At 44.1% G+C, this 26,884-nt stretch overlaps 1 protein-coding gene across 7 annotated transcripts in view; it reads right to left on the reverse strand.

Annotated features, from left to right (window-relative positions):
• Positions 1-26,884, reverse strand: part of ASAP1 (ArfGAP with SH3 domain, ankyrin repeat and PH domain 1) — a 284,334-nt gene that overhangs the window by 98,359 nt on the left and 159,091 nt on the right. For all 7 annotated transcript variants that reach the window (XM_061606851.1, XM_061606803.1, XM_061606813.1 and 4 more), the window contains 3 exons: positions 25,579-25,665; positions 9,640-9,740; positions 3,516-3,585 (listed from right to left, as the gene is read on the reverse strand). In XM_061606851.1, coding sequence (XP_061462835.1) covers positions 3,516-3,585; positions 9,640-9,740; positions 25,579-25,665 — 258 coding nt within the window. The remainder of the gene's footprint in view (positions 1-3,515; positions 3,586-9,639; positions 9,741-25,578; positions 25,666-26,884) is intronic.

The raw sequence follows: 26,884 nt of genomic DNA on the forward strand, positions 1-26,884 counted from the left end.
CTAATTCCAGCATATCTTCCACCTCCTTTTTGATCTCATTCAAAACTTTCCCATTCGCATGGTACGGAACAGATCTGATTGGGGCATGATCTCCAGTATCAATGGAATGTATAACTATACTGGTTCGGCCAGGTTTGTTGCTAAAGAGATTCCTATAGGTTTTCAAAACTCTCAGAATCTCTTCTTTTACTTCCTCCTCTACCTCCTCTGACCATTCCACTTGATCTACCCCTCCTTTGTCTTTGCTTTCCTGTACCAAATCTGGAAGTTCAGGCCCACTTCCCTCAGGGAATAAGGTAACTTGCAACACCTGTGCATCCCTGGTATGGTAAGGCTTCAACATATTTACATGAACCACTTTGCTTTTGTTTAATTGGTCTGTGGTGATTACATATGTCACCGTGTCAAGCTTTTCTCTGATGGTATATGGTCCTTCCCAGTTAGCCTGTAATTTGTCATGTTTCCTGGGTATGAACGCCATAACCATATCTCCCACATTATACACACGTTCTCTGGCTGTTCTGTCATACCAGTAACTTTGCTTCTGCTGAACTTGACTCAAATTCTCTTTCACCACTTCCATCATTTGTTTCACTGGTTCACATTCACCCCCTCTCTCAGCAGGCATCCACAGTCCATATAAAATCCCATTCTCACACACAACTTGACTCCTCAGTTTGTCAGCGAAAGGAATCTGCTGGGTCAGGGCTTGTTCCTTTACCTGCTTCAAACTGATATCTTTATGCAGCTCTTCCCTGAATTGCTCTGCTTCTTCCCCACAGACCACTTGATACAGTTTGTCTTCTTCAGCAGGCCTGCTAGTGGTTGCTATGGTGACCTGAGGCTGGTTAACAGATTCCACCCTGTTTGTTTCAGCCCCCCTTAATATGGCTTCTTTTTCTCTGCCAATTTGCTGTCTGGTCACTACATAGATCTTTCCTTGGGCGCCCATTACATTCCTTCCCAGTATTACTGGTTCTTGTTGCTGGGCATTAATGCCTACTTTATATCGGCCCTCTCGGCCTCTCCAAGTCATTTCCACCAGGGCCACAGGCAAACTTTCTGGTTGACCCCTCACTCCTTGGATAGTCACAGTTTCCTGAGGTAATATTTCTTCAGATTTTATTAAATCTGGCCTCAGTAACGTCTGAGTGGCACCAGTGTCAAGCAATGCCCAATAATTTGCCCCTTGTACACTCACTTCCTCTCTCAGACTTGAATCAAGGTCTGTTACTTCTGTCCAGTTTATCTGGCAAAACTGAACCTTTTTCGCTGTTTCTAAAGCCTTGGGCTCTGTTTTCACTGCCCTTGTCTGAGCAGGATTACTACTGGGGTTGGCAACCTCACATTGAAAACGTAGGTGCCCCGGTCTACCACATTTGTAGCATAATTTCTCCTCACTTTTAGGATACACAGATCCACTCTGGGGTGTCCTGTGCCCTTCAGATTTTAATGGAGGACTCACTCGCTGTGGTACCACATCCCTTCTGCCAGCACTATATGGTCTGGGTTTAAACTCTCTTGATGTTTTCCCCACCCAGCCAGTTCTATTGGAGGCGAAGTGATCCGCCATCTCTGCGGCCTCCTGCACAGATGTAGGGGAACGGTCTTTGACCAGGAGCCTTATTTCTGGTGGTAACTGATGGTATAATTGATCCAGTATCATGAGGCTTTTCACCTCTTCTACTGACTGAGCTTTGGCACTACTCATCCACTTTCCAAATATATCCATCAACTTTGCTCCCAGTTCCACAAAAGACCTCCCTGTCTGTATCTGGCAATTTCTGAAAAGCTTTCTAAAATAATCAGGCCCCAGTCTGAATCTTTTAAACACTGCTTCTTTGAATTCAGCATAGGTGACGGGCTTGTCTGAGGGGAAATATTGGTATACCTCAGCCAATTCCCCTTTAATCAGGTTTGATAAATACTGCATGTATTTATCTTCAGGTAGCCCCCACAACTGAGCTGCTTTTTCAAAGGTGCTGAGGTAAATTTGAGGATCTTGACCAGGCTCATAGACAGCAAAGTCCTTTGGAGTAATTTTTATTTTTGCTCCATCTCTCTCTTTCCTTGTCTCCTCAGAGTGAAATTTCTCTCTATCAAATTTTAACTTTTCTACTTGTAATTCAGCATCCAATGCTCGTTGCTTCTCCCTCTCCTCAAACCCCAATCTCATTCTCTCAATTTCCAACTCCCTCTGTTTTTCCTTCTCTGCACCTTCCATCCTCAATCTCTCAGCTTCCAACTCCCGCTGTTTATCTTTTTCCTCAGCCTCCATCCTCAATCTCTCAGCTTCCAACTCTCTCTGTTTTTCCTTCTCTGCACCTTCCATCCTCAACTTCTTTCTCAAGTACTCTATATAAGCGGGATTGCTTAAATATCCTTCTGGGGTCTCTTCTCTGACAGGTTGTTTTTGCTGGGCAGTTGCAAATCCTGTAAGTGCTACCCTCAATTCATCTACCCCTTTACCCTCGTGAGGTAAATTGAATGTTATGCACTTCTCTACCAGCTCCTCTCTTTTCATTTTTATGTATTCAGCCATGGTGTTTGAGTTCACTCACTCTTTGCCAGTCACTCTCACAAGAAATCTTGTTTTGTTATTTCTGTTTGCCACACAACTATTAGGGATTGTCTAGTATTCGTATCTCACTGCTACAGCCAACACCTGTGACGTAGTCTCCTTTGTCACCACATGTCTTTGGGACTCTCTTTGGTTCGTATCTGGATTCTCTGTTGTTCGTATCCCACCGCTACTGACACCACATGTGAGGCGTCCTTCCCTGGCTCTTCCTGTCAGGTTCCTACCTGCGCGTGGTTACTGCCTGTCTCTAGGCACCACCAGGGACTCCACCAGTCCGGACCGCTCTCTCTTATGATTTCTCTCCCCGCTCTAGCACAGATCTCAACAGATCCCCCTGCTAGGTAACCACCAGTAACGTCCCAATACTAGTATTCCCAGAGACTCTGAATACTGGTATTGTTACTCTCTTCACCGCTGCCACCATTTGTTACAGTTCCCCTTCAGCCTTGGTCATTACCTTACCCTCCCTTCTGGTCTGTGAAACCCCAGCCAAGGATCAGGCCTTTGGTAAACCAAATTAAGTATTTATTACAGATAACAAAGCTAACAAGATTAACAAGATTTCTTCTTAAGGCACATAAGCATATGGTTTTACTCAATACTAATCCGAACTCCACCTCCCTCCTGGTAAACAACTCTCTAAATCCCACCAAGCAATCCACTCTTTCTCTTCTCCCCCCAGATTCCACAATTCACCACCTCACATTCCCCCAGATTTACCTGTCATCCTTTCATTTATACTGTCAGCCATTTTAAACATTCAACCAATCATCAAGCATTCTATTGCCCATTCACTCCCCCTCCTCTTTCACTACTTACCATGTATACTCTAAACAACCAGCACTTACCATATATACACTAATATATAGGAACATCACAGAGTACAATTTGGGTATACCAGAGTATAAAACTTGCAGTATAAAAGACTACTTACGGTTGCATGTGATATGGTCAGAATACCATTTTTGACAGTGCACTTTCTTCTTTGCCAAACTTTCCGTAGCCTAAACATGGAAAGAATGTGACAGTAAAAAAGTTGAGAAGATTATTGCAACTATTGATTGAATTAGGGATTAAATTAAAAGTTCATACTTAATTCTCCTACTAGCTTACACATATACCAAAACAATATTGACAATTTTCATATGATAGCAGTAATAAGGTTTGGTATGCACAATATTGCAAAGAACCACCAGTTCCATCCACTGCTGAATGGTAAAGAATATGCTAATTATCCAAAATTAAACAATCACACAAAAGTGAAATAAATCTTTGTATGAAAATGCAGATTCCTTCATTATATACTGGCAAAATAAAGCACATATCAACAGATATAACATGTTTGTTATCAATATTTATTTTTAATTTGAAATATTTCTAGGCTACCTTTTATCTGTGCCCACTTACCTGGGAGTAAGCTCCATTAAACACAAAGTGACTCTCACGCCCGCACTTGTGTGTATAGAGTGCGGGACTGTGTTTGGTACTCGGTGTGATTGAATGTTTGGATGTGTATATGTGTTTGTGTTTGTTGATGAATGAGTATGTAAGTTGATATATATGAGTTTTATTATGTGCCTGGGAAGGGGGCTTTACCAACAAACGGGAGGACTTGAGGGGCCCCCAATTAGCGTAGTGACGGGCACAGGGAGGTATGGCGTTGTGAGAAGGACATGCCAGGTAAGGGGAACGCGGCCCAGACAAGTAGTGGCTGTGCCTTGTTCCGGTCCTCCTCACAACCACAGGGTTGTTGGTTGTCCTCTCAGCCAACCCTCGGATCTCCAGTTGCTGCTTTTAAATGCCAGATCGGTACATAATAAAATCTCCCTTGTCCATGATTTGATTGTGGATGAAGCGGCCGATCTGGCATGCATAACTGAGACCTGGGTGGGTGAGCAGGGAGGGGCTAGCCTTTCCCAGCTCTGCCCACCGGGGTACTCGGTTCAGCATCATGGTAGCTCTGAGGGTCGGGGAGAGGGGGTTGCTGTGGTCTATAAGAGTTCCATCTCTCTCATCAAGCACCATGTCCATGTAACAACTGTGATCAAAAAATACGAGGTGTGGACATTTGTTGATAATAAGAAAAAAAGGGGGAGAACCCCAGAATGTCAAAAGAGGGAAATTCCAAATTATGTAGATTTTTTTTTATTGATTTCTATAAAAGAGAATAAATTTCTTTCAAATCAAATACCCAACGCGTTTCAGCCCTACACAAGGGCTTTCATCAGGGGATTTGTTAAAGTGCTTTATTCAATAGAGTCTTCTGTCTCACTTTTGCTATGAATGGCATCAATGTCTTTATCATATGACTCATTATATGACTCTTAGTACTGGGGGATGTCAACATCCATGCCGAGACTACTTTGTCTGGGGTGGCTCAGGACTTCATGGCCTCCATGACAACCATGGGGTTGTCCCAATATGTTAATGGCCCAACGCATGTGTCGGGGCATACCCTAGACCTTATTTTTGCTACGGGACATGGAGATGATGATCTGGATGTGGGGAATTTTACATCTCTTCCTTTGTCATGGACAGATCACCGCTTGTTGAAGTTCAGACTCACAGTGGCTTTTCCCCTCTGCAAGGGTGGGGGACCTATTAAATTGGTCCGCCCCCGGAGACTAATGAATCCTGAGGGTTTTCAAAGGGCTCTGGGAGATTTTCCGGCTGGAAAGACTGGCGCTCCTGTCGAAGCCCTGGTTGAACTGTGGAATACGGAGATGGCTCGGGCTGTTGACACGATTGCTCCTGCGCACCCTCTCCTGTGTAGAGCTCATACAGCTCCTTGGTACACTCCAGAACTGAGAGCGATGAAACAAGATAGGAGGCGGCTTGAGCGGCGGTGGAGGCAAACTCCCGACGGATGCAACTATGCACTGGTAAGTGCCTCTACAAAACTGTACTTAGAAGCGGTCAGGGTGGCGAAAAGAAAATATTTTGCTGCCACTATTAAGTCTTCTCTTTCCCATCCAGCGGAGCTTTTTAGAGTTGTCCGAGGGCTACTTCACTCTGGCCCGAAGGACACGATAGTACCATCGGTAGCCCGCTGTAATGAGTTTGCTGGGCACTTCCAGAACAAGATCTTATGCATTCGCCGGGACTTAGACTCCCAGTTTACAGCAGTTGATCCTAAGGAGGTGTCCGGAGCACAGTCTTGTCATGTTTTGTTGGATGAATTTCAGTTGGTTCAGCTCGAGGACGTGGACAAGGTGCTTGGACAGGTACGTGCAACCACTTCTGGACTAGATCCTTGCCCCTCTTGGCTTATAAAAACTAGCAGGGATGGAACAGCTACCTGGGCCAGGGAAGTGACAAATGCCGCTTTACGAGAGGGAGTGGTCTCTGGCTGTCTGAAAGAGGCAGTAGTGAGACCACTCCTGAAAAAACCTTCCTTGGACCCAGAAAATCTTGATAGTTACAGACCAGTAGCGAATGTTCCATTCCTGGGCAAGATCTTGGAACAAGTGGTTGCTAGCCAGCTCCAGGCGCTATTGGATGAAACCGATTATCTAGATCCATTTCAATTGGGTTTTAGGCCCGGTTTCGGCACTGAGACAGCCTTGGTCGCCCTGTATGATGATCTATGTCGGGAGAGAGACAGAGGGAGTGTAACTCTGTTGATTCTCCTTGATCTCTCCGCGGCTTTTGATACCATCGACCATGGTATCCTTCTGGAGAGGCTTGTGGAGTTGGGTGTTGGAGGTACTGCTTTGCAGTGGTTCCGCTCCTACTTGACGGGTCGTCTCCAGAAGGTAGTGCTTGGGGAACATTGCTCGACGCCGTGGGTCCTCCAATATGGAGTCCCACAGGGGTCAGTTCTGTCCCCCATGCTTTTTAACATCTACATGAAGCCGCTTGGTGCAGTCATCAGGAGTTTTGGAGTGCGTTGTCACCAGTATGCTGATGACACGCAGCTCTACTTCTCCTTTTCATCTTCTCCAGGTGAGGCTGTCAATGTACTGAACCGTTGCCTGGCTGCGATAATGGACTGGATGAGAGCTAATAAACTGAGACTCAATCCAGACAAGACTGAGATGCTGATGGTGTGTGGTCTCTCTGATCAGATGGTGGATACTCATCCTGTTCTCGATGGGGTTACACTCCCCCTGAAAGAGCAGGTTCGTAGTCTGGGAATACTCTTAGATCCTTCTCTGTCACTCGAGGCTCAAGTAGCCTCGGTGGCACGGAATGCGTTCTACCAACTTCGGTTGGTAGCCCAGCTACGTCCCTATCTGGACAGAGAAGATCTCACCTCAGTTGTTCATGCTCTGGTAACCTCTCGATTGGACTACTGCAATGCGCTCTACGTAGGGCTGCCTTTGAAGACGGTTCGGAAGTTACAGCTGGTGCAAAATGTGGCGGCCAGACTAATAACGAGGACCAGGCAGTCTGAACATATAACACCTGTTCTGGCCCGCTTGCACTGGCTACCTATATGCTTCCGGGCCAGATTCAAAGTGTTGGTTTTATTTATTTATTTATTTATTTAATTACATTTCTAGACCGCCCTATAGCAGAAAGCTCTCAGGGCGGTGTACAACAAATAAAATCACAATTAAAATATGAGCAAGTGTGAAAAATATAACATGATAAAAATCCAAAATAGAATTGCCATTGAGTTTATAAATTAAAATCCATATTAGGTTTAAAATTAAATTTAAAATGTTTAAAAAGCCTGGGCTTTTTATAAATGTTTATAAAGCCTTATACGGTGCGGGACCACAATACCTTTCGGAACGCCTCTCCCGATATGAACCTGCCTGTACACTATGCTCAACGTCGAAGGCCCTCCTCTGAGTTCCGACTCATAGAGAGGCTCGGAGGATGGTAACAAGAACTAGGGCCTTCTCAGTGGTGGCCCTGAACTGTGGAATAGTCTTTCCGAAGAAGTGCGTTTGGCGCCGACATTGCTATCCTTTTGGCGCCAAGTCAAAACCTTCCTATTTTATCTGGCATTTTAGCTTTTCTTAAACATGTTTTAATTGGTTTTAGATTCTGGATTTGCATTTATATTTTTTGTATTGTTCTGTGTGATTCTATTGTATTTATTGTAATGGTTGTAAACCGCCCAGAGAGCTATGCTAGTGGGGCGGTATAAAAATTCAATAAATAATAATAAATAATAATAATAAAGAGACTTACTTCTGAGTAGACATGTATATCATAGTATCGCTAGTTAACTACACAGATAATTCTCAGTGAGTACCTGGTCTTTAGCTCCTGCACAGCAGAAGACACACCTAAGCTTCTTTCCCCAAAGTTTTGCCTTTTCTGGAGTAGGTGGGATTCCTTAACATCCACTCACACTTATTGTATAGTAGTATTTGTAGAAACCAACTTCTAGGAACAACCTTATCTCAAACAGACCCACCAGAGGGAAGATGCATCTTGATTGCTAGGGGCAAGGAAGGGCCAACTATGGAGATTCCCAGCACTAGAAAGTAAGACAGAAAACAGTGCACTAAAGGAGAGGGGCAATAGGGATTTCTACTGCCTGGTGTTCAAACACCTCACATATCAATCACAGGTCTGATATCACTCACTGGCTAAGAACATTGACAGGCAGGAGGTGCCAAACTGGCTCATGTCACAGAAATAACTTAGAAGGGTAACTGCACATTTTGCTTCTTAACCTTTTTCTAGGAGGTCTAGAGACTTTTTCTAAAAGCAACGTTCAGAGACTGACTACTACTGCCATATGCAGACATAGACAGCTTCACCATGGATGTGGGAAGAAGAGGACATCTACCAATAGTAGAGATCTCTTTCCAAGAAAAGTATGTAGATTTTGATACATGCACCTCCCCACAAACACTGGCAGAGTCAAAGCCTGCACATGCATGCTGCCCTTATGCTTACAGGCAGGGTGGACTAATTTAAAAATAATACTTCCCATTGATACTTCATTTATTTCCAAAATAATGATGCTTTCTAATTGGCTAACAAAATATAACTTGTCCCCAAGATCAGTCTCTGCACCAGAAGATTAGAAATTGTCCAATATAACATCAATGTTTAAAAAAAGGGATTGGAGGGAGAGGGAAGAGAGAGATCCAGGAAATTATATGTCAGTTAAAATATTATCTGTTATGGGAAACTAGAGGACAGATCCCATCAAGCATACAGAAGAATGAGTCTTGCTGAGGAAGAATCAGCATGGCTTCTCCAAAGATAAGCCCAGTCTAACCTTTCAGAGTTCTTGGGAGTATCAGGAAACATAGGGGTAACCCAGCTGCCACCGCATTCTTGGACTTTCACAAAGCTTTTGATAAAGTTTCTCACCTAAGACTCCCAAATAAGTTTAACAGTCATGGGTCCTCTTATAGATCAGTAACTGGTTAAGGAACAGGAAGAAGAGAGTAGGAGTAAATTGACAGTTCTCACAATAGAAGGATGTGACCTCATTAGGAATAATGTGTACAATTCTGGAATAATGTGCTATTCTGCTTTATCTCAAAAAGAATACTGTAGAGCTGGGAAAGCTGCAAAAAAGGGGGGCAAACAAAGTGACCAAGGGACTGGAGCATTCCCCTGTGGAATAAAGGTTACAACATTTGGGCTTTTTTAGTTTAGAAAAAAGATGAGCAGGGAGAGACATGGTAGAGCTGTATAAAATTATGCATGGCATGGAGAGAGTGGATAAAGAAAAGTTCCTCTCCCTCTTTCATAAGAGTGGGCTTAACAGCTCATTTTTAAAGCACAAATATAATGCATAAATATTTATGAACATTTTTATTTAAATAAACATAGCATGTATGTTCTGAAAAAGGACTATGACATGACCTAATAGTTCAGTTCATAATATCAAATGGACCGAGACTGCTTCTAAGAACTGGGCAAGAAATCAAAGTTTTATCATATCACATTTTACATTGATGCATGTCCTAAATTTTAATTTAAGTCAGTTTTCAAGTAATGTTAGGTTTTAAGATTTTACAGGGGGAAATAGAAGGCTTAATCTGATCCAGCAGGACCCCTTTTTATGCAAGAGCCAACCATGCATTTTACAGTACTGCCAGCGCCACTTATCAAATATTATGCTCTGAAGTACTTACCCATCACTCTTTTTAAAAAGATAACCCTTCTTCTCACTGCCATATTCTTTGTTTCCCTGAAGTTGGTGCATACTATATCCTCCTTGTCTGCTCTGTGAATCCTAGAGGTAACAAAAATAATTAAAAAGGAACAAATAATATTTCTCTTCCTTTTACATATATAAGTTTTAGCTTTCTCTCTTAAAATCATTTTAATACCTTCATTTACAGAATTACTATGGAAACATGTAAGATCTTGCTCTGAATAAGATTCCCAACTTTCTTCATGGACAGTTTCTTTAGCATGTAAAGGATTATAACATATTTTCATAAGATGATGGTGTTACAAAAAAATACAGAACATTGCCATAGAAAAATAAAAATAAAATGTTTGGCAAAAGATTGCCAATAGAAGCAGGTCATCTATATACACAACACATATTTGCAGTACAAGTATTTTAATTATTTAACTAGCTTTGCCAACTTATACTAATTGGTTTAGTTCATGGTTTAAAAGGAGCAGAATGAAATCCAATGTATACACGTGTGTGCATGCCGATATACATATAACCCTTGATGAAAAAATGCAGCAACTAAAAGCTATACAAATTCACTATGAACAACAATGATTCATTAAAGCATTGACTTACTCTCCTAGACTTCGATCAGGAAAGGCAAAGGCAACATAGGAAGAAAAAAGTAGAACATTTTAAGACAGCATTATTGGTTAAGAGAAGAATATTCTCCTATAATTTTCCAACTAACATGACCCTTGCTGTTTGTATCTCTGTAGAAGCACTGCTCTTCTGCCACAGAATAAAATCTTGAGGTCATCACCTCTTCTATCCACCCTACTAAGGAACTACGGATATTAATTTTGAATTCTTCATTTAACTACTTTTTATGAAGAAATTCTTAAAAGTATACTTAAAGAATTCACCTGACCTAAAGATGCAAGAAAATTAATATAAGTTGTTTATACAAACTGAACTCTACTCTGGTTACTAGCATCTTAGCAAAGAAAATATTTATAATCTTATCCTTAGGATGTTAATTTTAATGAACTCTTTAAAGTATGTGCAGATTTCCAAGTTATTATAATAGTAAGGTATCTTTATACTATGCTAGAGCCAGTATGGCTTAGTGGTTAGAGTGTCGGACTACAACCTGGGAGACCAGGGTTCGAGTCACCACATAACCATGAAGTTCACTGGGCGACCTTGGGCCAGTCACTGCCTCTCAGCCTCAGAGGACTGCAATGGTAAACCCGCTCTGAATACTGCTTACCTTGAAAGCCCTATTCATAGGGTCACCATAAGTCGGAATCGACTTGAAAGCAGTCCATTTCCATTTCATATACCTAGGCAGGGGTGGGGACCTGCGGCCCTCCAGATATTGCTGGGCTAACTCCCATCATCCTTGACCATTGATTATGCTGACTTGGGCTAAATTGGGATTAGAGTCTGACAACTTCTGGTGGGCCACAGGTTCCCCATTCCTGACCTAGGGTACAAACAGAATCCTTTAGGAGTTTGTCAATTGTAATTTGTGTACATCAAATCCCCTCTCCTTTTTAGTCAAGCTTGGCATGGGAAAGCTCTGGTCCTCAAGCCAGATTAGGTCCATCAGGAATCCTAATTTGGCCCACAAAGCTGTTTTCCCCAAGTCACGCCCATGTGCCCCACACCCAACATCATATGATGTCCGGAGTGGGGCAGGGAAAAATGTAACTGAAAGGAACAACAGGAGCCTTAAAGTGTGCTCCTGATTCTTCACTGGCAAGTGAGGCTTGCTGTCAGCATGATCAGCTCTAACAGCAAGTTCCACTGGACTCGATGGTCTTATTAGGCCCCTTCCAACTTTATGATTCTATGAATCAAGAGAACGTTTAAGAGTGCTGTCCTGATTCTTTCCTTTGAAGTTGGGTTACTTGATATCATGGCAACAGCAGCTGGTACAAACCCACCCACCTGTCAAAAATGGCACACAGGGTTGAGGAACCTCCGGATCTGTCCTGCCAGTGGAATCCTGTTGTCAACTCCTGCTATATACCAATAGTAAACTCCTTCTCTGATTGACAGTACTTATGCTACCAAAATGGCATTATCTATGCACAAGGAAGGCTTGGAAAAGTGTCAAGGTTTGCAGAACTACAAAAAATTTTTAGGAAGCATACCTGGTGACAACACAACACTAGATGTCTGTTGAGGAAGAGAACAAAATGGGTTGTGTGAGTGACGGAATGCCTGCAAAAGGGCATGGTGCTCCCCACCGCAACTTTTTGTTGCAGATCCCATGTGTACATATTTTATTAATAAAAAAGTTATCCAATTTTAGAATGTTCTTCTTTTCATGATTTTTATAATTTGAACAGTATTCCCTCCACTGAAATTGCTTGCAAGCTGTTATTTAAGTACACAGAGTAGAGTGCTAGCTAGAATTTAGAGATGTGCTGCAAAGAAGGCTTGTATCAGAAGAAAAGAGTATGCAGTTGGTAACTTCAGAAGAAAGCACATTAACTGCATTTAAAAAACACTGTAAGTTATATAAATAAAATGATAGCTGTGCTGTGCCACCCTAGTCAGAGGCAGCATGCTTCTGAAAACCAGTTGCTGGAAGCCTCAGGAGGGGAGAGTGTTCTTGCACTCGGGTCCTGCTTGCCGGCTTCCCCCAGGCACCTGGTAGGCCACTGTGAGAACAGGATGCTGGACTAGATGGGCCACTGGCCCGATCCAGCAGGCTCTTCTTATGTTCTTATGTTAAATCTTGGCACTACTTTTGTGTCTTGGGAGTGTAGGCATTGATCATAAGGGTAATTCTAATATCTATCAAAATGTTTGTGCAAAATGCTCACTATGCAAATGTGTACTATCAGCAGTGCTTTAGTGTTTAGAATTTGTTGTATTTTTTTAAATTTTTGAATGGTACTTCGAACTTGTTATATTTAATGTGTGAAGACTTATACAAGTGACTGAAAAAAATTCCCTGGAAACAAGTTTCGTACTTATCGCCTGTTGGTACCTTATCTCCCCCCCCCCAACCACCACCGGGTTGTAATAAGGTGAAATCTGTTTTGCCCCAACAGGTCATAGGCAGTGATTATCGGAGCTCCACAACATCTGCCTAGAAGATTTGTTGCCTATTACATTTGGAGTTTGCTATGGATCCCAAAAAGAGGCAATGCTAATTACTTGGGAGTTATTATTTGTCCTAAAATACAGGAAAGAACTGACAATGCTCCCCACAGCAATTTTAGAAGGAAAATTTAATGGCATTCCTTATGCCAATCATGTATGTCTGTATTGTAGTGAAGAGTTAGAAACTGTACTACCTGTATTACTATTATGTAGCCTTTATGGCGACAAAAGTTCCATATCATTTCTCCTCCAACTGTTCCCTTTCCAGAAAGGAGTTTAGAGTGCTATATGGCCTTCCTAGTCATAGATACACAATCTTATGTAACTGAACCAGTTCTAAAGCTTGTATTCCAAGTTACTAAGATTCATAAGTAACCTTTACAGAATTGTTGATATGTACTGAATGTTTTTAATCTTGCTTTTAAAAAATTAACAATGAAAGATATTTTTAATTGTTCTGTTAGCGGGTCTTTCTGCATTTTTGTGTTTCTCTCCCATATCGTACAGAATTAAATATCTGTGAAGGTTTGTGGTGGTGGTGTTGTTTGCATTTCAACATCTACAGACTATTAATAAACTTGAATTGATCTGAGTTAAACTACTATGTTAATTTACATGATGAAAAAGAGAAAATGATACTCCAATGTCAAATATATAAGATTCGGCTCTTCAATATGTAAAAGGAGAGATGGACATTTGTTAACTTCTCAGCAAGGTGCAGTTTTTATGGTTTATTAAACAGGCCATCTGCTTCAACAATAATTAGTGTTCTCACACACAGAACCAAAAATACATTTTGGCTGTCTTTGAAATGTGCATTTAAAAAAGGTATTTGTGTAGGATGATTTTCATGCTATCTAGAATTAAAGACAAAACAATGTGTCCTTACGCTTTTTTTGGTTAACATTTTTATTTATGTCATATTAAAACTAAAGTGTTGAAGTTTACATCAATACAATTGCTCAAGACAAATAATTTCAGGTGTGACAATGTCTTACTATTGATTTCTCTAAACAGATCTGGGACCTTTTTTGTCTAAAGAGCAGGTATAAGTGATATAAACAAACAAATGCACACAACAAATTTGGAAGACCCAAATTGTCCTCAAGGCCTACTGCCTTAATCAACTAAAGCAATAGACATTATATACTTAAGACTTTCATCTCTCACAAGACTTTCATCCCTCACAATAGCTCCAAAGAAAATTTTGCAATCACCAGTTAAGATACAGGAAGCAGGGAACACCAACATCATCAATACTAGGCCAGCATATTCTGGGACTAACCCAAATAAAATGCTGCTCACTGGCCATACATTATGGTCTGCTAATTGTATGGCAAACACATTTTGTAAGGTCTTATAATCAGCAAAAATGCATGGTTTATTGAGTCCCTACTGACCACCAAGCTGATGAACTAAAATTGGACTATATATGGAAAATCTGATATCCTTATCAAAAGCGACTTTGAATAAAACTGTCGGGAAGTATTTTGAAAAATCCTCTGCTATCTGCCCTTACTTTCTGGACTTTGTATACAGAGAGATTCAAGTGGGCATTATCACCTGATCTGAGGTTGTAGTGAGACACCAAGGGTTTTTTTTTGGGGGGGGGAGGTTTTACCCCAACTTCTGGCTCAATGAGTTTCAAAAGAAGCTTATACATTTCATTTAATTATACAAAATAAAAACAATAAACAGCATCAAGTGCAGACAAACAGTCAAAACTGGAGGCAACACTTCCACAGTCATAGTGTGTTCTTGGCCAACTGCCTGAAAACTAGGAATAAGGCAGTAAGGCAACTTCCCTTGGGGGGGATATTGCACAGTCTCCCTCATCAGTACTAAACAGGGTCTGTTCCAGGAGAGCATCCATCATACTTAAGATATCTGAGGAACCTAGATCTGTGCAGGTTCATATGAGAGAAGATGGTCCCTTAAGGCCAGGGGAGCCTACACTATGCCCTCCAGATGTTGCTGGACTCCAGCTTCTACCAGGCTCAGCCAGCATGGCCAAAAGTCAAGGATGATGGGAGTGGGACTCCAGCAACATCTGGAAGGCACTACATTTGGTAACCCTAGCCTCGACAATTAGGGTTTCAAATATCAAAACCATAACTTTGAATCAACAAAACTGTTTCAAAAGTGGCATTCTTGGTCAGTACTTTTATAAGCACAATGTTTTTTTCTGGCTTACACAGCAATGGGTACACTTCTGAATATCAGTGTCATGTGGTTTACTGTATAAAACAGACCGTTGGTGTCACCTGAAAGGTGGTTTTCCCAGGTATCATGCCATCACATGGGTTACAGTGCCACCTAGTGTCCGAAGGCAAGAATGCAAGAATGCACAGGGCCAGACGGACTTGCCCTCAAATCCAGTCTGCATGCCTTGAGTCAGGTTACACAAATTGATAAAATGAAGTTTTAGCCTTGCTGGTTCAAGTGTGATTTCACGCAGGCATTCTCTTGACTGGAAGTGACAAAGGGCCAGTTGGACTGCCCTCAACTTCAGCCAGTGCACTTAAGTCAGGTTACACAAATTGATAAAATGGAGTTTTAAACTGCTATATGTTGCCCAGAGACCTGAAGATGAAAGTCAGGACTTGACTGAACAAGCACCACCTTCCAGGAACACTGTGCCTCAGCGCATATATGCCAATGTGAGTAACCTTGAGTTTAGTTACACAAATCAAAATAGAGAAGTAAGCCTTACCAAAGGCTAAATGAAATTTTAAACTGTTTTAAGTCACCCAGGAACCTGCTTGTGAAGGGCAGGACTTAACTGAACAATCAGCTTAGTTTCATTAGTTTACATTAATTAAGTTACGTCTACCCCGGAGGATAGCCATGGGACCCTTAGAGCTTCCATGGAAGTCCCTAGATAAATCCAAATATTTGCTCCGACAGTATGAAGAGCTGCAACTGTTCAGAGAAGCAAACTTCAGCTTTGTATTGACGCCCTAGAATTAGATAAGGCAGAAACTCTCATCCAGTTGACAGAGCTGTATTCAGCTTAATTCACTTATCTTGCTTATTTATGTCAAATTACATTAAGATCCTCCTCTGTAGGGAAGTCATTGGATATTATGAAGGGCTGCCAAAATTTACACAGAGCTTTGTGAAAGGCTGCAACTGTTCAGAGGAACAGATCAGAGCCTTGAGCTGAAGCTCATTAGGCAATTTGTATACCCTGTCAACAATGAGCCCCCCTAAGGGAGCCATCACATTATGAAGAGGTGCAAAAGTTTACACATACAGTTATGAAGGGCTGCAACTGTACTGAGGAACAGATTGGAGCTTTTGAGTTATAGCTCATGAGGCAGTTCATATAACTTCACTACCCTGAGGCCCCATAGAGGAGCCATCAGCTTCTTTTACAGTGCCTCTGGAAAGTGCCTGCTGCAGATCAGGCCTTTGTAGAAGAGTTTCCTTTGGAAATGGCCTGCTGATGTTCAGGCCTTGAGAAAACTGGAGCTTTGAGCTGAGACTCATGAGGCCATTCACATACTTTCACTCCACCAAGAAAAGCCTCCAGGTTATTCTACTGTTGTCTCTGAACATGGTCAACTGCTGCTCAAACCTTGGGAGAAGTGGACCTTTGAGCTGAGTCTCATGAGACAATCCATATGCCCTCACTACACTGAGGTCCCTTGGAGGAACCCACCGGTTATTCTAGTGTGCCTTTAGAAATGGCCTGCTGCTGTTCAGGCCTTGCTACTCTGAGGCCCCCTAGAGGAGCCACCACATTATTCTATTGTTGCTCCTAAGGACAGCATGCTGCTGTTCAGGCCTAGTAAGAGAGATAATCAGGTCTCACAGAAATACAGAACCTACTGTTGTAGTGCCTCCAATTAAAAAAAGGTGGAAACATTGCTCAGCCGAGGACTACGCCCTATCTCTGCCCAAAGGTTCCGAGTGAAAAGACTAGGCCCTTTCACAGTCGCTAGACGGACTAGGAACAAGTGGCAGCAGAGGTACCATAAAAGTGGTGGGAAATGTACCATTGGTCTCACCTGAAAGGTGATTTTCATAGGAAGGGGCCATCACTGTGGGGATAGTTCCACCTATCGTGCGAAGGCAAGAATGTTTTTGAAGTCAAGACTAGGGGCGTCATGCCCCTCCCACTCTCCAGTTCATTCGTAGCGAGTCTAAAAGAGATATCTAAAAATACAAGAACAAGGCCAACAGGCCCGCCAGGAAAATAACATAATAGTCACATGCATAACAACATGACTCTAACCTAACTTCATAACATAACATAACAGAACTAAAGGTCTTGACTTCACTCTTACATTTAAATATAATATGGAAACAATAACATGTAACCCATTGATAAAATCACTAGTCATCCTCCAACTGGGAGGGTCGTGATGGCCCCTTCCTATGAAAATCACCTTTCAGGTGAGACCAATGGTACATTTTCCATAGGAAGTGGGCCATCACTGTGGGATGTACCAAAGCAACCCATATAGGGAGGGACCACCCACATGTTAATCCTCATTAAGAACCTGTTGCAACACTCGTCTGCCAAAAGAAGCATCAGCAGAGGCATAACGATCAATTTTATAATGTCTTATAAATGAGTGTGGGGAAGACCAGACTGCGGCCCTACAAATATCGGCAACAGGAGCATTAGTAGCAAAAGCAGCTGAAGTGGCAGCTGACCTAGTAGAATGAGCTGTTATACTAGCAGGAACTGGCAGCTTCAGGGACTCATATGCTAAGGTAATGCATCCCCTTAACCAACGGGATAAGGTAGGATTGGATACTTTATGCCCCATAGACCCTGGATGAAAGGATACAAACAGAGACTCCGTTCGTCGAATCTCTTGGGTCCTAGACAGGTAGGTCTTGAGAGCCCTCCGGACATCCAACGAATGCCAAGCCTTCTCGAGAGGATGGGTAGGATTCGGGCAAAAGGAAGGTAAAACAATGTCCTGGTTGCAATGAAAAACTGAATCGACCTTGGGACGAAAGGAAGGGTCAGTCTTCAGCACAACAGAGTCCTTATGGAAGACGCAGAGGTGTCTAGCAGAAGACAATGCGCCCAACTCCGAAACGCGTCTGGCAGATGTGATTGCAATCAGAAACAGGACCTTGAAGGACAGTATGCGTAGGGGCACAGTCCTGATGGGTTCAAACGGAGGGCGTTGCAAAGCCTGCAGGACTTTCGGCAAACTCCATGAGGGGAACCGATGGACAACAGCCGGAGAGCGTAGGGCGACTCCCCTCAAAAAACGTTTAATGAACGGATGTGAGGAAATATGATCTCCAGGAGAGGACACTGAGAGAATGGATGACAGAGTAGACGCATGTCTACGTAGAGTGTTGGGTCGAAGTCCCATCATAAAGCCACTATGGAGAAATTGGAGTACCTGGTGCACATTGGCCTGGGATGGATCGTGGTGGTGGGACTGACACCACTTGGAGAAAGCCACCCAGGTATGTTGATAAATTCGAGTGGTAGAAGGTCTTCTCGAGACCAAAATAATATCAATCACAGCGTCAGACAGTCCAGCTGACCTCAAGTATCTCCGTTCAAACGCCACGCTGTTAGATTGAGCCAAGTAGGGTCCTGGTGCAGTACTGGACCCTGGGATAGGAGGTCTGGCGTTACTGGAAGTGTCCAAGGATCCATCATTGACATTGCCAGAAGATCTGAGAACCACGGTCGGCGTGGCCAAAATGGTGCTACCAGAACCAGCTGTGCCCTTTCGGTTCGCGCCTTCCTCAAGGTTTTGGCTAACAATGGTATGGGAGGAAAGGCGTACAATAGACCGTCTGGCCACGGTGTTGTCAGAGCATCCACTGCTTCTGCTGTTGAGTCCAGGTATCGGGCAAAGTACCTTGGAAGCTGGCAACTGTGACTGGAAGCAAACAGGTCGACTGAGAGGGCGCCGAATCGACACTGGAGACGATGGAAAATGGCTGGATGAAGTTTCCATTCTCCCGGGAAGACCTGTTGTCTGCTGAGCCAGTCTGCTGTCACATTCAAAATCCCTCTGAGGTGCTCTGCTTTCAGGGATTGTAGATGTTGTTCTGCCCAGACAAAGATGAGGAAGGCTAAGTCCTGCAGAGGACGAGACCTGGTGCCCCCCTGTCTGTTCAAATGTGATTTTACACACGTGTTGTCTGTTCGAATGAGCACATGATGCAAAGGGAACAGAGACTGAAAATGACATAGAGCCAAGTGGACAGCCTTTAGTTCCAGCCAGTTGATGCTTCGAGATCGCTCTGCATTGGGCCAAACCCCCTGAACGTACTGGGAGTTGCAGTGGGCTCCCCAACCTATGAGGCTGGTGTCTGTGGTCACGACGGTTCTGCGGGGTTCTCTGAACGACGTGCCCTTGGAGAGGTGTTGAACCTTGGTCCACCAGCGGAAGGAGAGGCGCAGAGCGGGGCTCAAACGAACTTTGCGATGGTTGGAGCTGGCAATGTCCTTTTGAAAAGGCAACAGAGTCCACTGAAGGGGCCGAGTGTGAGCTCGAGCCCATGGCACAATGTGGATTGTAGAGATGAACATTCCGAGCGTTCTGGCGAGAAGCATGACGTCTGCGGATGTTTGTTGCATCAGGGACCTTGCGATGCTTGTGATGGCAGTGATGCGATCTGGAGACAGGAAGACCATTGCCTGCAGGGTGTCCAACATTGCCCCAAGATGTAGTAGGTGTTGGGTTGGTTGGAGATGGCTTTTGTCGAAGTTGACAAGCCAGCCGTAGGTCTGCAAAACATTGAGGGTGATCATTAAATGATGATGAGCCAGCTCTTCAGATTTGGCCCGTATGAGCAGATCATCCAAATATGGGTAGATATGAACCCCTTGGGTCCGAAGGTAAGCCACTAGGATGAGTAGCACCTTGGAAAATACTCTTGGAGCAGAGGAGAGACCAAATGGCATCGCTCTGTATTGAAAATGTTGGTGGCCAAAGGTAAACCGAAGAAACTTTCTGTGGGCTATGCAAATGGGTACATGGAGATACGCTTCCTTAAGGTCGATAGAAGCCAGGAAGTCTCCTTCATGCAGACTCTCGGTAATGGAATGGAGAGATTCCATTTTGAACCTGCGGTATGTTACGAAACGGTTGACAAACTTGAGATCCAATACCGCCCTCCAAGATAAATCTCGTTTTGGCACAGCAAATAGGAGGGAGTACACCCCTTCCGATCTTTCAGTTGTGGGAACTGGCTCTATTGCCGCTATGTGCAAGAGGTGATGTATAGCTGTCTGCATGATGTTGTGCCTGGCTGGTGCCCTTGGGCAAGGAGACGGGTGGAATCTGTCTGATGGGGTTGCCCAGAACTCTATGGTATAGCCATAAGTGAAGAGGTCCCTGATCCAGGGGACCGTAGTAAGGCGCAGCCATCGATCTCCAAAATTAAATAATCTGCCACCTATGGGGATGGCGTTAATACTACTTGTGTAGGCGAGGACCTCCCCTATATGAGGACGATGAGTTGCCCCTGCGCCCTTGGTACTGACCTCTGCCCTGGGGGCGTCGGTTCCAGGAGCCCCTGAATGCGTTGGAATCATAGGGTCTGAAATCGCGGCCTCGTCCTCCTGGTCGCGTTCCTCGAAAGGGCTGGTTAGAACGAAAGGAGGGAAATCGCCTGAAGGGCCTGTGGTCGATGTTCTTGACTGTGGCTAGAACCGGTTTGTGGGCGTCTTTTGGGTCAACCAGAACTGCCTTTAGAGCTTCCTCACCGAAGAGAAGAGATCCGGAGTAAGGAGCCTTGGACAGGTTCAATCTGGCCGCTGAATCAGCTTGCCAGTGACGAAGCCAGAGGGTGCGACGAGCGACTATTTGAGTCGTCATGGCTCGTGCCCCTAATTGGGTGGCATCCAAAGTGGCGTCGGCCACAAAGGCTGCTGTCTTACGTAGTTTCAATAGTGCTCTTTTGAAGGCGACAGGATCAGGGTTATCATCCTCTAGAAGGTCATCCAGCCACATCATAGATGCTCTGGAGAAAATGGAGGCTGAAGCGGAGGCACGCATGGATAGGGCAGTGGCCTTGTGGTTCTTGCGGAGGGCGAAGTCTATTCGACGTTCAGTAGTATCTTTTAGGTGGGATTCCCCTTCCCTGGGCAAGATAGATCGCGAAACGAGGCGAGCGATCGGTTCGTCTATGCCAGGGACATCTAACTTGGTGGCGAAGTCTGGGGCTAGGGCGTAAAGTCTGTCAGCCGTGTTCTTGAAGCGTCGAGCTTTGAGTGGGTGGGCCCATTCTTCGGAAGCTAATTTGGCAATTGGGTCCGGCACCGGGATGTAGTGTTCAGTAGGTGCAGGGGATTTGAGGACCTTGGCCCCTTTGAGAGTTGGGGCGGACGAAGTTGAAGGCGCAGTCTGGAGACCAAGGGTATGAAGTACCCTACGTGCGAGCGGTTGGTAATCTGAGGTATTGAACAAGCGATACGATGTATCCTCCTCATGATCTGAATAGTCGCTCCAGTCGTCTCCTTCAACATGGTCAGTGAAAGTTAACTCCTCCGCATACGAGGCTTCGTCCGTACATCTGCCTCTGGCTACGTCGAAAGGATCTGGTGAGCAGGAAGGATGAGCAGCATGGAACGCACGTTGGTCCATGTTGAGTGGGGGTATGGCAGGAACCTGTGGTAGTGACTGCATTCGTGTGAAATAAGCCAGCATGGCTTGGAGTTGAGAGAGGAAATCAGGAGACAGCTGCAGACCAGATGTGTGAGATGTATGTGCCTGGTGGGCTATTGGAACAGATGTCTGAGGCGGTAAGCCAGAGGTAGGTTCGTTAGGCGAACCGTGAGGGGGAAAGCCAACAAACTCTTCCTCGTCAGATGCAGTAGCAGGAGAATGGAAAATATCACTTATGTGTGTCTGTGCTGTGGTGGTTGTTGGCACAGAGACATAACGAGGGCGCTTTGGTTTACTATGGCTGGAAAGATGTTTTGTCTTAGCCAGTGCTTTGGCATGTCTGGTCTTAGACGTGTTAGTATGTTGTGGCTTGGCTGATTGTGGCATGTCTGGCTGATCTGGCACCATGTGTGTTGATGGTGACATGCCTGGCTGTTCTGCCATCTTATATGAACCTGGGTGCAGTACACTGCCACGGAGGGGGCAGGATGTAAAGACCCGAACTGGCACAGCGTACTACCACGGAGGGGGTAGGATACACTGGCAGATGGCGAATGCACTGCCACAGAGGGGGCAGAATGCACAGAGGTATCAGCGTTAATATAATATAGGCTGTTTAGAGTAGGCACACTCAGATTAGTGCTGTAGGCTGGGTTTTTTGGCTTGTTCACGGCCCCATAGGGGGTAGGATATGTAATGTAAATCAGATTTAATACAAATCAGCCACTGATATTAAAGCTCCAGCCTTGATAATGTAATCCAGCCACTAGGATTAAAACTCCAGCCTTGATAATGTAATCCAGCCACTAGGATTAAAGCTCCAGCCTTAATAATACAATCCAGCCCACTAGGATTGGAGCTCCAGCCTTGATAATACAATTCAGCCACTATGATTACAGCCACAGTAATGTGTGTAAATCAGTCGTGTGTAAATTAGTCAGCAGCACATATACACAAACGTACGGATAGATAGTCTGCAGGGGAGGTATCCGATAATAAGGGGAACAAAAAGGGCGGGAAATTCGAATTCTGAAAGAAAAAAATGGCGCCCGGAAAAAAGGAGCGGGAAAAAAAATGACAGAGAGGGAAGAAGCAATGGCGGCCGTCGGAGGCAAACTGGGGGAAGGGCTACCCAGCACGATCTCACCAAAATCCGCAGTAGCGGCTCCAAAAAATCCCTGGAAAAAACAGGTAGGGGAAAACGGCCGCCAAAACCTGCAGTAGCGGCTCCAAAAAATCCCTGGAGAAAACAGGTAGGGGAAAACGGCCGCCACCGCAGAGAGAGCCGCGGTCGCGGTCTGAAAAGCCCTCAGTGGGATTTAAGCCACGTTGCAAGGGCGATCTGAGGCAGAGGGTTAACGGCGGGAGCCGCAGCTGCGAGCTCCCGCTGAGATCGGATAAGCCGCAGCCGCGGCAACCGATCAGGGGGGGGAGGTTAACAGCGATCAGAAGCGATCAAAAGGGGAGAACCGCAGCCGCGGTCCTTGAGGAAGCCCCCTGGCTAAAGAGACAACTGAGCGGGGGTGGGGTGGGGGCTAGAAACTACCAAAACGAAGAGAGCCGCAGCCGCGGTCTCAGAGGGAGCCCCCAATCAAGTCAATAAAATGGATTGAATAGCTCTGAGGGAAGGGTGAGGAAGCCGCAGCCGCGGTCCCTGAGGGAACCCTCAGAGGCTAAACACACACAGAAAAAGAGAAAAGATTTAAAGACAAATACGAGACTTAGCTAAATGCTATGTGAAATTCCAATCTTGTTCGTACGAAGGCAAGAATGAACTGGAGAGTGGGAGGGGCATGACGCCCCTAGTCTTGACTTCAAAAACATTCTTGCCTTCGCACGATAGGTGGAACTATCCCCACAGTGATGGCCCACTTCCTATGGAAAACTCCTCAGCAGAGGACAACACCAGCCCTTTCCCAAAATGCAGCAGAGGGTGATAAAACACTGCCCATTTCTCTCAACCACAAGCAGTGTTGACAAGAAACGTTGCTGCTCTGGTGCAATTTCTGAGGTTTACTTGGATGGCCCAGGTTTGGCTGTCCTGCTTACCTTAGGACCTGAGGTGACCAAAGTGTCCGCACACAAGGTGAAGCCCAAATTGCAATTCAACATTCCTCCCAGTGGGAGATTGATGGAACGGATGACCACTGAAATTGGTACTGCTGTATATCACTGCACTGTGCCTCAATGAAATGGGCATGGCCTGCCTTCAAGTCGATCCCAACTTATGGTGACCCTATGAATAGGGTTTTCAAGGTAAGCGGTATTCAGAAGTGGTTTACCATTGCCTCCGTCTGAGGCTGAGAGGCAGTGACTGGCCCAAGTTCACCCAGTGAGCTTCAAGGCTATGTGGGGATTCGAACCCTGGTCTCCCAGGTCATAGTCCACCACCTTAACCACTACACCACACTGGCTCTCGTGCCTCAATAGTGAGATCCATAAAAACAGTGCAAGATGGCCCAGTCATGGTTACACACACATAGTAGAGGAGAGTGGTACCAGGCGTTATATTGATAGATTTCTGATTAATCAACACACACACTGGTAAAGGGGTGCAGTGGTTAGGGGTAAGACCTGGTATACACACATACAGCAGTGGGATGCGGTACCTGAAGTCCAACACACACACAAGACGAGGGGTGCAGTGAATCTAACACTGAGACACAACACACACACACACACACAAAGGGTGTATGTGCGGTGAATCTAACCCGAAGTACAATACATGCACAAGAAGGGTAAAGTGAAATTAACACTGAGACACACGGTAAAGGAGTGCAGTACCTGAAGTCCAACAGCCGCGAGCCCTGAAGGCCGGGAGGGGGGGGAGGAGGAAAGATGGTGAGAGCTGGGATTTATGCTAGGGCTTGCTTGGATTTATTTATTTATTTTATTATTTGATTTATATCCTGCCCTTCCTCCCAGCAGGAGCCCAGGGCGGCAAGAGCCAAGGAAAGAAAACCGAAAAACACTCTCACACCACATACTCCCAGAAAAAACATACAATCCTAAAACACACAGAGAGAAAAACTCACTACAGTAAGGATAAAGAGATCAGCTTTGGACGAAGGCAAGAATGAACTGGGGTGGGACTGGAAGGATCAGCTAGCGTCTTGACTCCTGTGCATTCTTGCCTTTGGACGCTAGATGGTGCTATAACCTACATGATGGCATGCTACCTGGGGGAAATTGTCATTTTAAAATCCCTGGCTAGCTAATCTGATGTAACCAATTTGTATTTCTGTGTTCTTGAACTACCGTATCTGAACTAGTGTCAAAATATCCACCATGATAGAACATTAATTTTGAGCAGTACTTAATATGCAAACTAAGCACTGCACATTTAAAAAAATTCAGTGGAAAAAAAGACATGGTTGATTATCATGTATCCATATCATAGCAACTGTCAAAAACATGTGCTTCTTGAGAAAACACATTGGCTGCATTCAGTGCTATGTGGTTTAGTGCTATGTGAATGTGTCTAACCTTCTTTTTGGGCTCACGCACTCCCTCCTCCTCCTGTGTGGTCAAGGACAACAACTTTGGATGTTTTCACTTCCACCTTTGGTTAACGTAGTTTGTCATTTCATCCAAACCAGGGATTATGGTTTTAACATTAAGCATAGTTATAGTTTCAACAAGCCACCTCTATAAGCCATGAGTTGAAGCTGGCTTGTTTTGAAACAACCACAAACTCGGATAGCACCACTGGACAGGCAATAGAAGTGTGCATGTGTGTTAAGTTTTGAAAAATCCTTCTTCAGTGGCATGTTTTTAGAAGCAGTTTTCACCTCCTTGTATACCTTGGATATGAGAACATTTTCTAAAACCATGGCCTAGAAGTTGGAATTTTCCAAAAGTCATTAGGCGTACAATAAACAGGGTTCTCCCTATTCCCTTTGCTAGTTTTGAAACTAACTGCAGCTGCCATTAAGCCATGATCCCTGCTTTGGCTGAAACAAGCTGGAGTTAACAAAAAGCAAAAGCTTTTGAACCTCTTCTCCTGCATGGCTGGGAGAAGGAAAGCTGGGGAGTTCATGAGCCTGGGATGAGGCTAGGCTCATTCATGTACCATTTGACTAAACCATAGATGAGTGATATCCAAATACAGCCAAGTTCTTCGGTGTAAATATAACACTTTTTAGCAATACACTTTTAATAAATGCAGAAGATGGTCTAAGAGTTCAGCCCACAACTAAGAGTTTGCTTGAGATTCTTACCTCCTTCTGATCAATCTGTAATGAAGACTTTATCAAGTCTCTGAGTGCAGTGAGCTGTTTCTTTTCTTCATCTTGTGTTTGCTTTATCTAGAGTAAAATGCCCTCCAATTAATTGTTTTTAAAAGCTCTACTCATGTTTATTATTTTAATTAACATGAACCCATTATCAAGAATAAATTTAATGGGCTGTATTCAATGCTCATCCTACTCAGAGTAGATCCATTGAAATTAATGAAAATTACTAACTTAGGTCTATTAATTTCAATGGGTCTCCTCTACTGGATACAACCCAATATAAACAGATCAATATCTATTTCTCTTCTATCTTAGAGAGCATATTTAAAAGTATTTGAACAACTTGACATAAGAAAGGCAACTGTCTGTTATCGACATTCAGCTTGAAGGAGCCGGACATAGGTGAATTCACCTTACAACACAGCTATCATCAGATGGGTACAAGATTCTGACCCAGTCCTCTGTGATCGTTCTGAAAAAGCAGCATTTCTTTATCCAATTTCAGTATATGCTCAAACCATGCTGCAGTGAGAAATTTGTTCAGATCTCACACTGGAGCAGCCAAACTATTTCAGAGGGAAATAGTTGATGCTCCCTTTAATAGTCAAGTCATAGGAATTCCACATGCTGCGATACACCACCTTCTACCAACAACCATTTTTAAATTAAGGGCTCACACATGGAAATCTCAGAGTGGCTAGGCAGAGGAAGTTCATTGGCAAAAATGAGGGGTCACATTGTCTTCTTTGTAGTAATACTTTCCAAGAAGTAGGAAAGAAAATTGTTGGAACTCTAAACCAATAATTCAGGTGAGAGGATTCCATGGAAAGGGAGGGTGAGAATTCATCTCATATGAAATCCTCACAGTGTTTTCTCCAAGCAGAGAATGACCCAGTACAAAGACTTGGGAGGGTACTAATAGAGACCAAGAATTCTGTATTAATCGCTAGAAGAACTTTCACCTTGAAGGTGTTGTTTCAGTAAGGGTTGCAAGTCCAACTATGGTGACTAGCATGCCACTACTGTACATGCTATCACTGCTGAGTGGTAAGAAAAATATCTCCTGAGAAGTACGGAGCACTTGGTTAATGATAATCGATTAATAACAGACATAATAGTATCTCTCAGTTGATCTAGAGAAGCATGAGTAGAGTTCCATTCACAAATCATGGCTTTCCTTCCCCTCTGCAGTCCTCAAAAAATATCCTCTTGAGGATTGGAGGACCCTTTGCAAGAGCATAGGATGGGACGCTAGACGCTGCAGAGGGAGGGCAAAAATAGGCAGATTGAG

The sequence above is a fragment of the Rhineura floridana genome, chromosome 1 (assembly GCF_030035675.1).
Source record: "Rhineura floridana isolate rRhiFlo1 chromosome 1, rRhiFlo1.hap2, whole genome shotgun sequence".
NCBI classification, from domain to species: domain Eukaryota; kingdom Metazoa; phylum Chordata; class Lepidosauria; order Squamata; family Rhineuridae; genus Rhineura; species Rhineura floridana.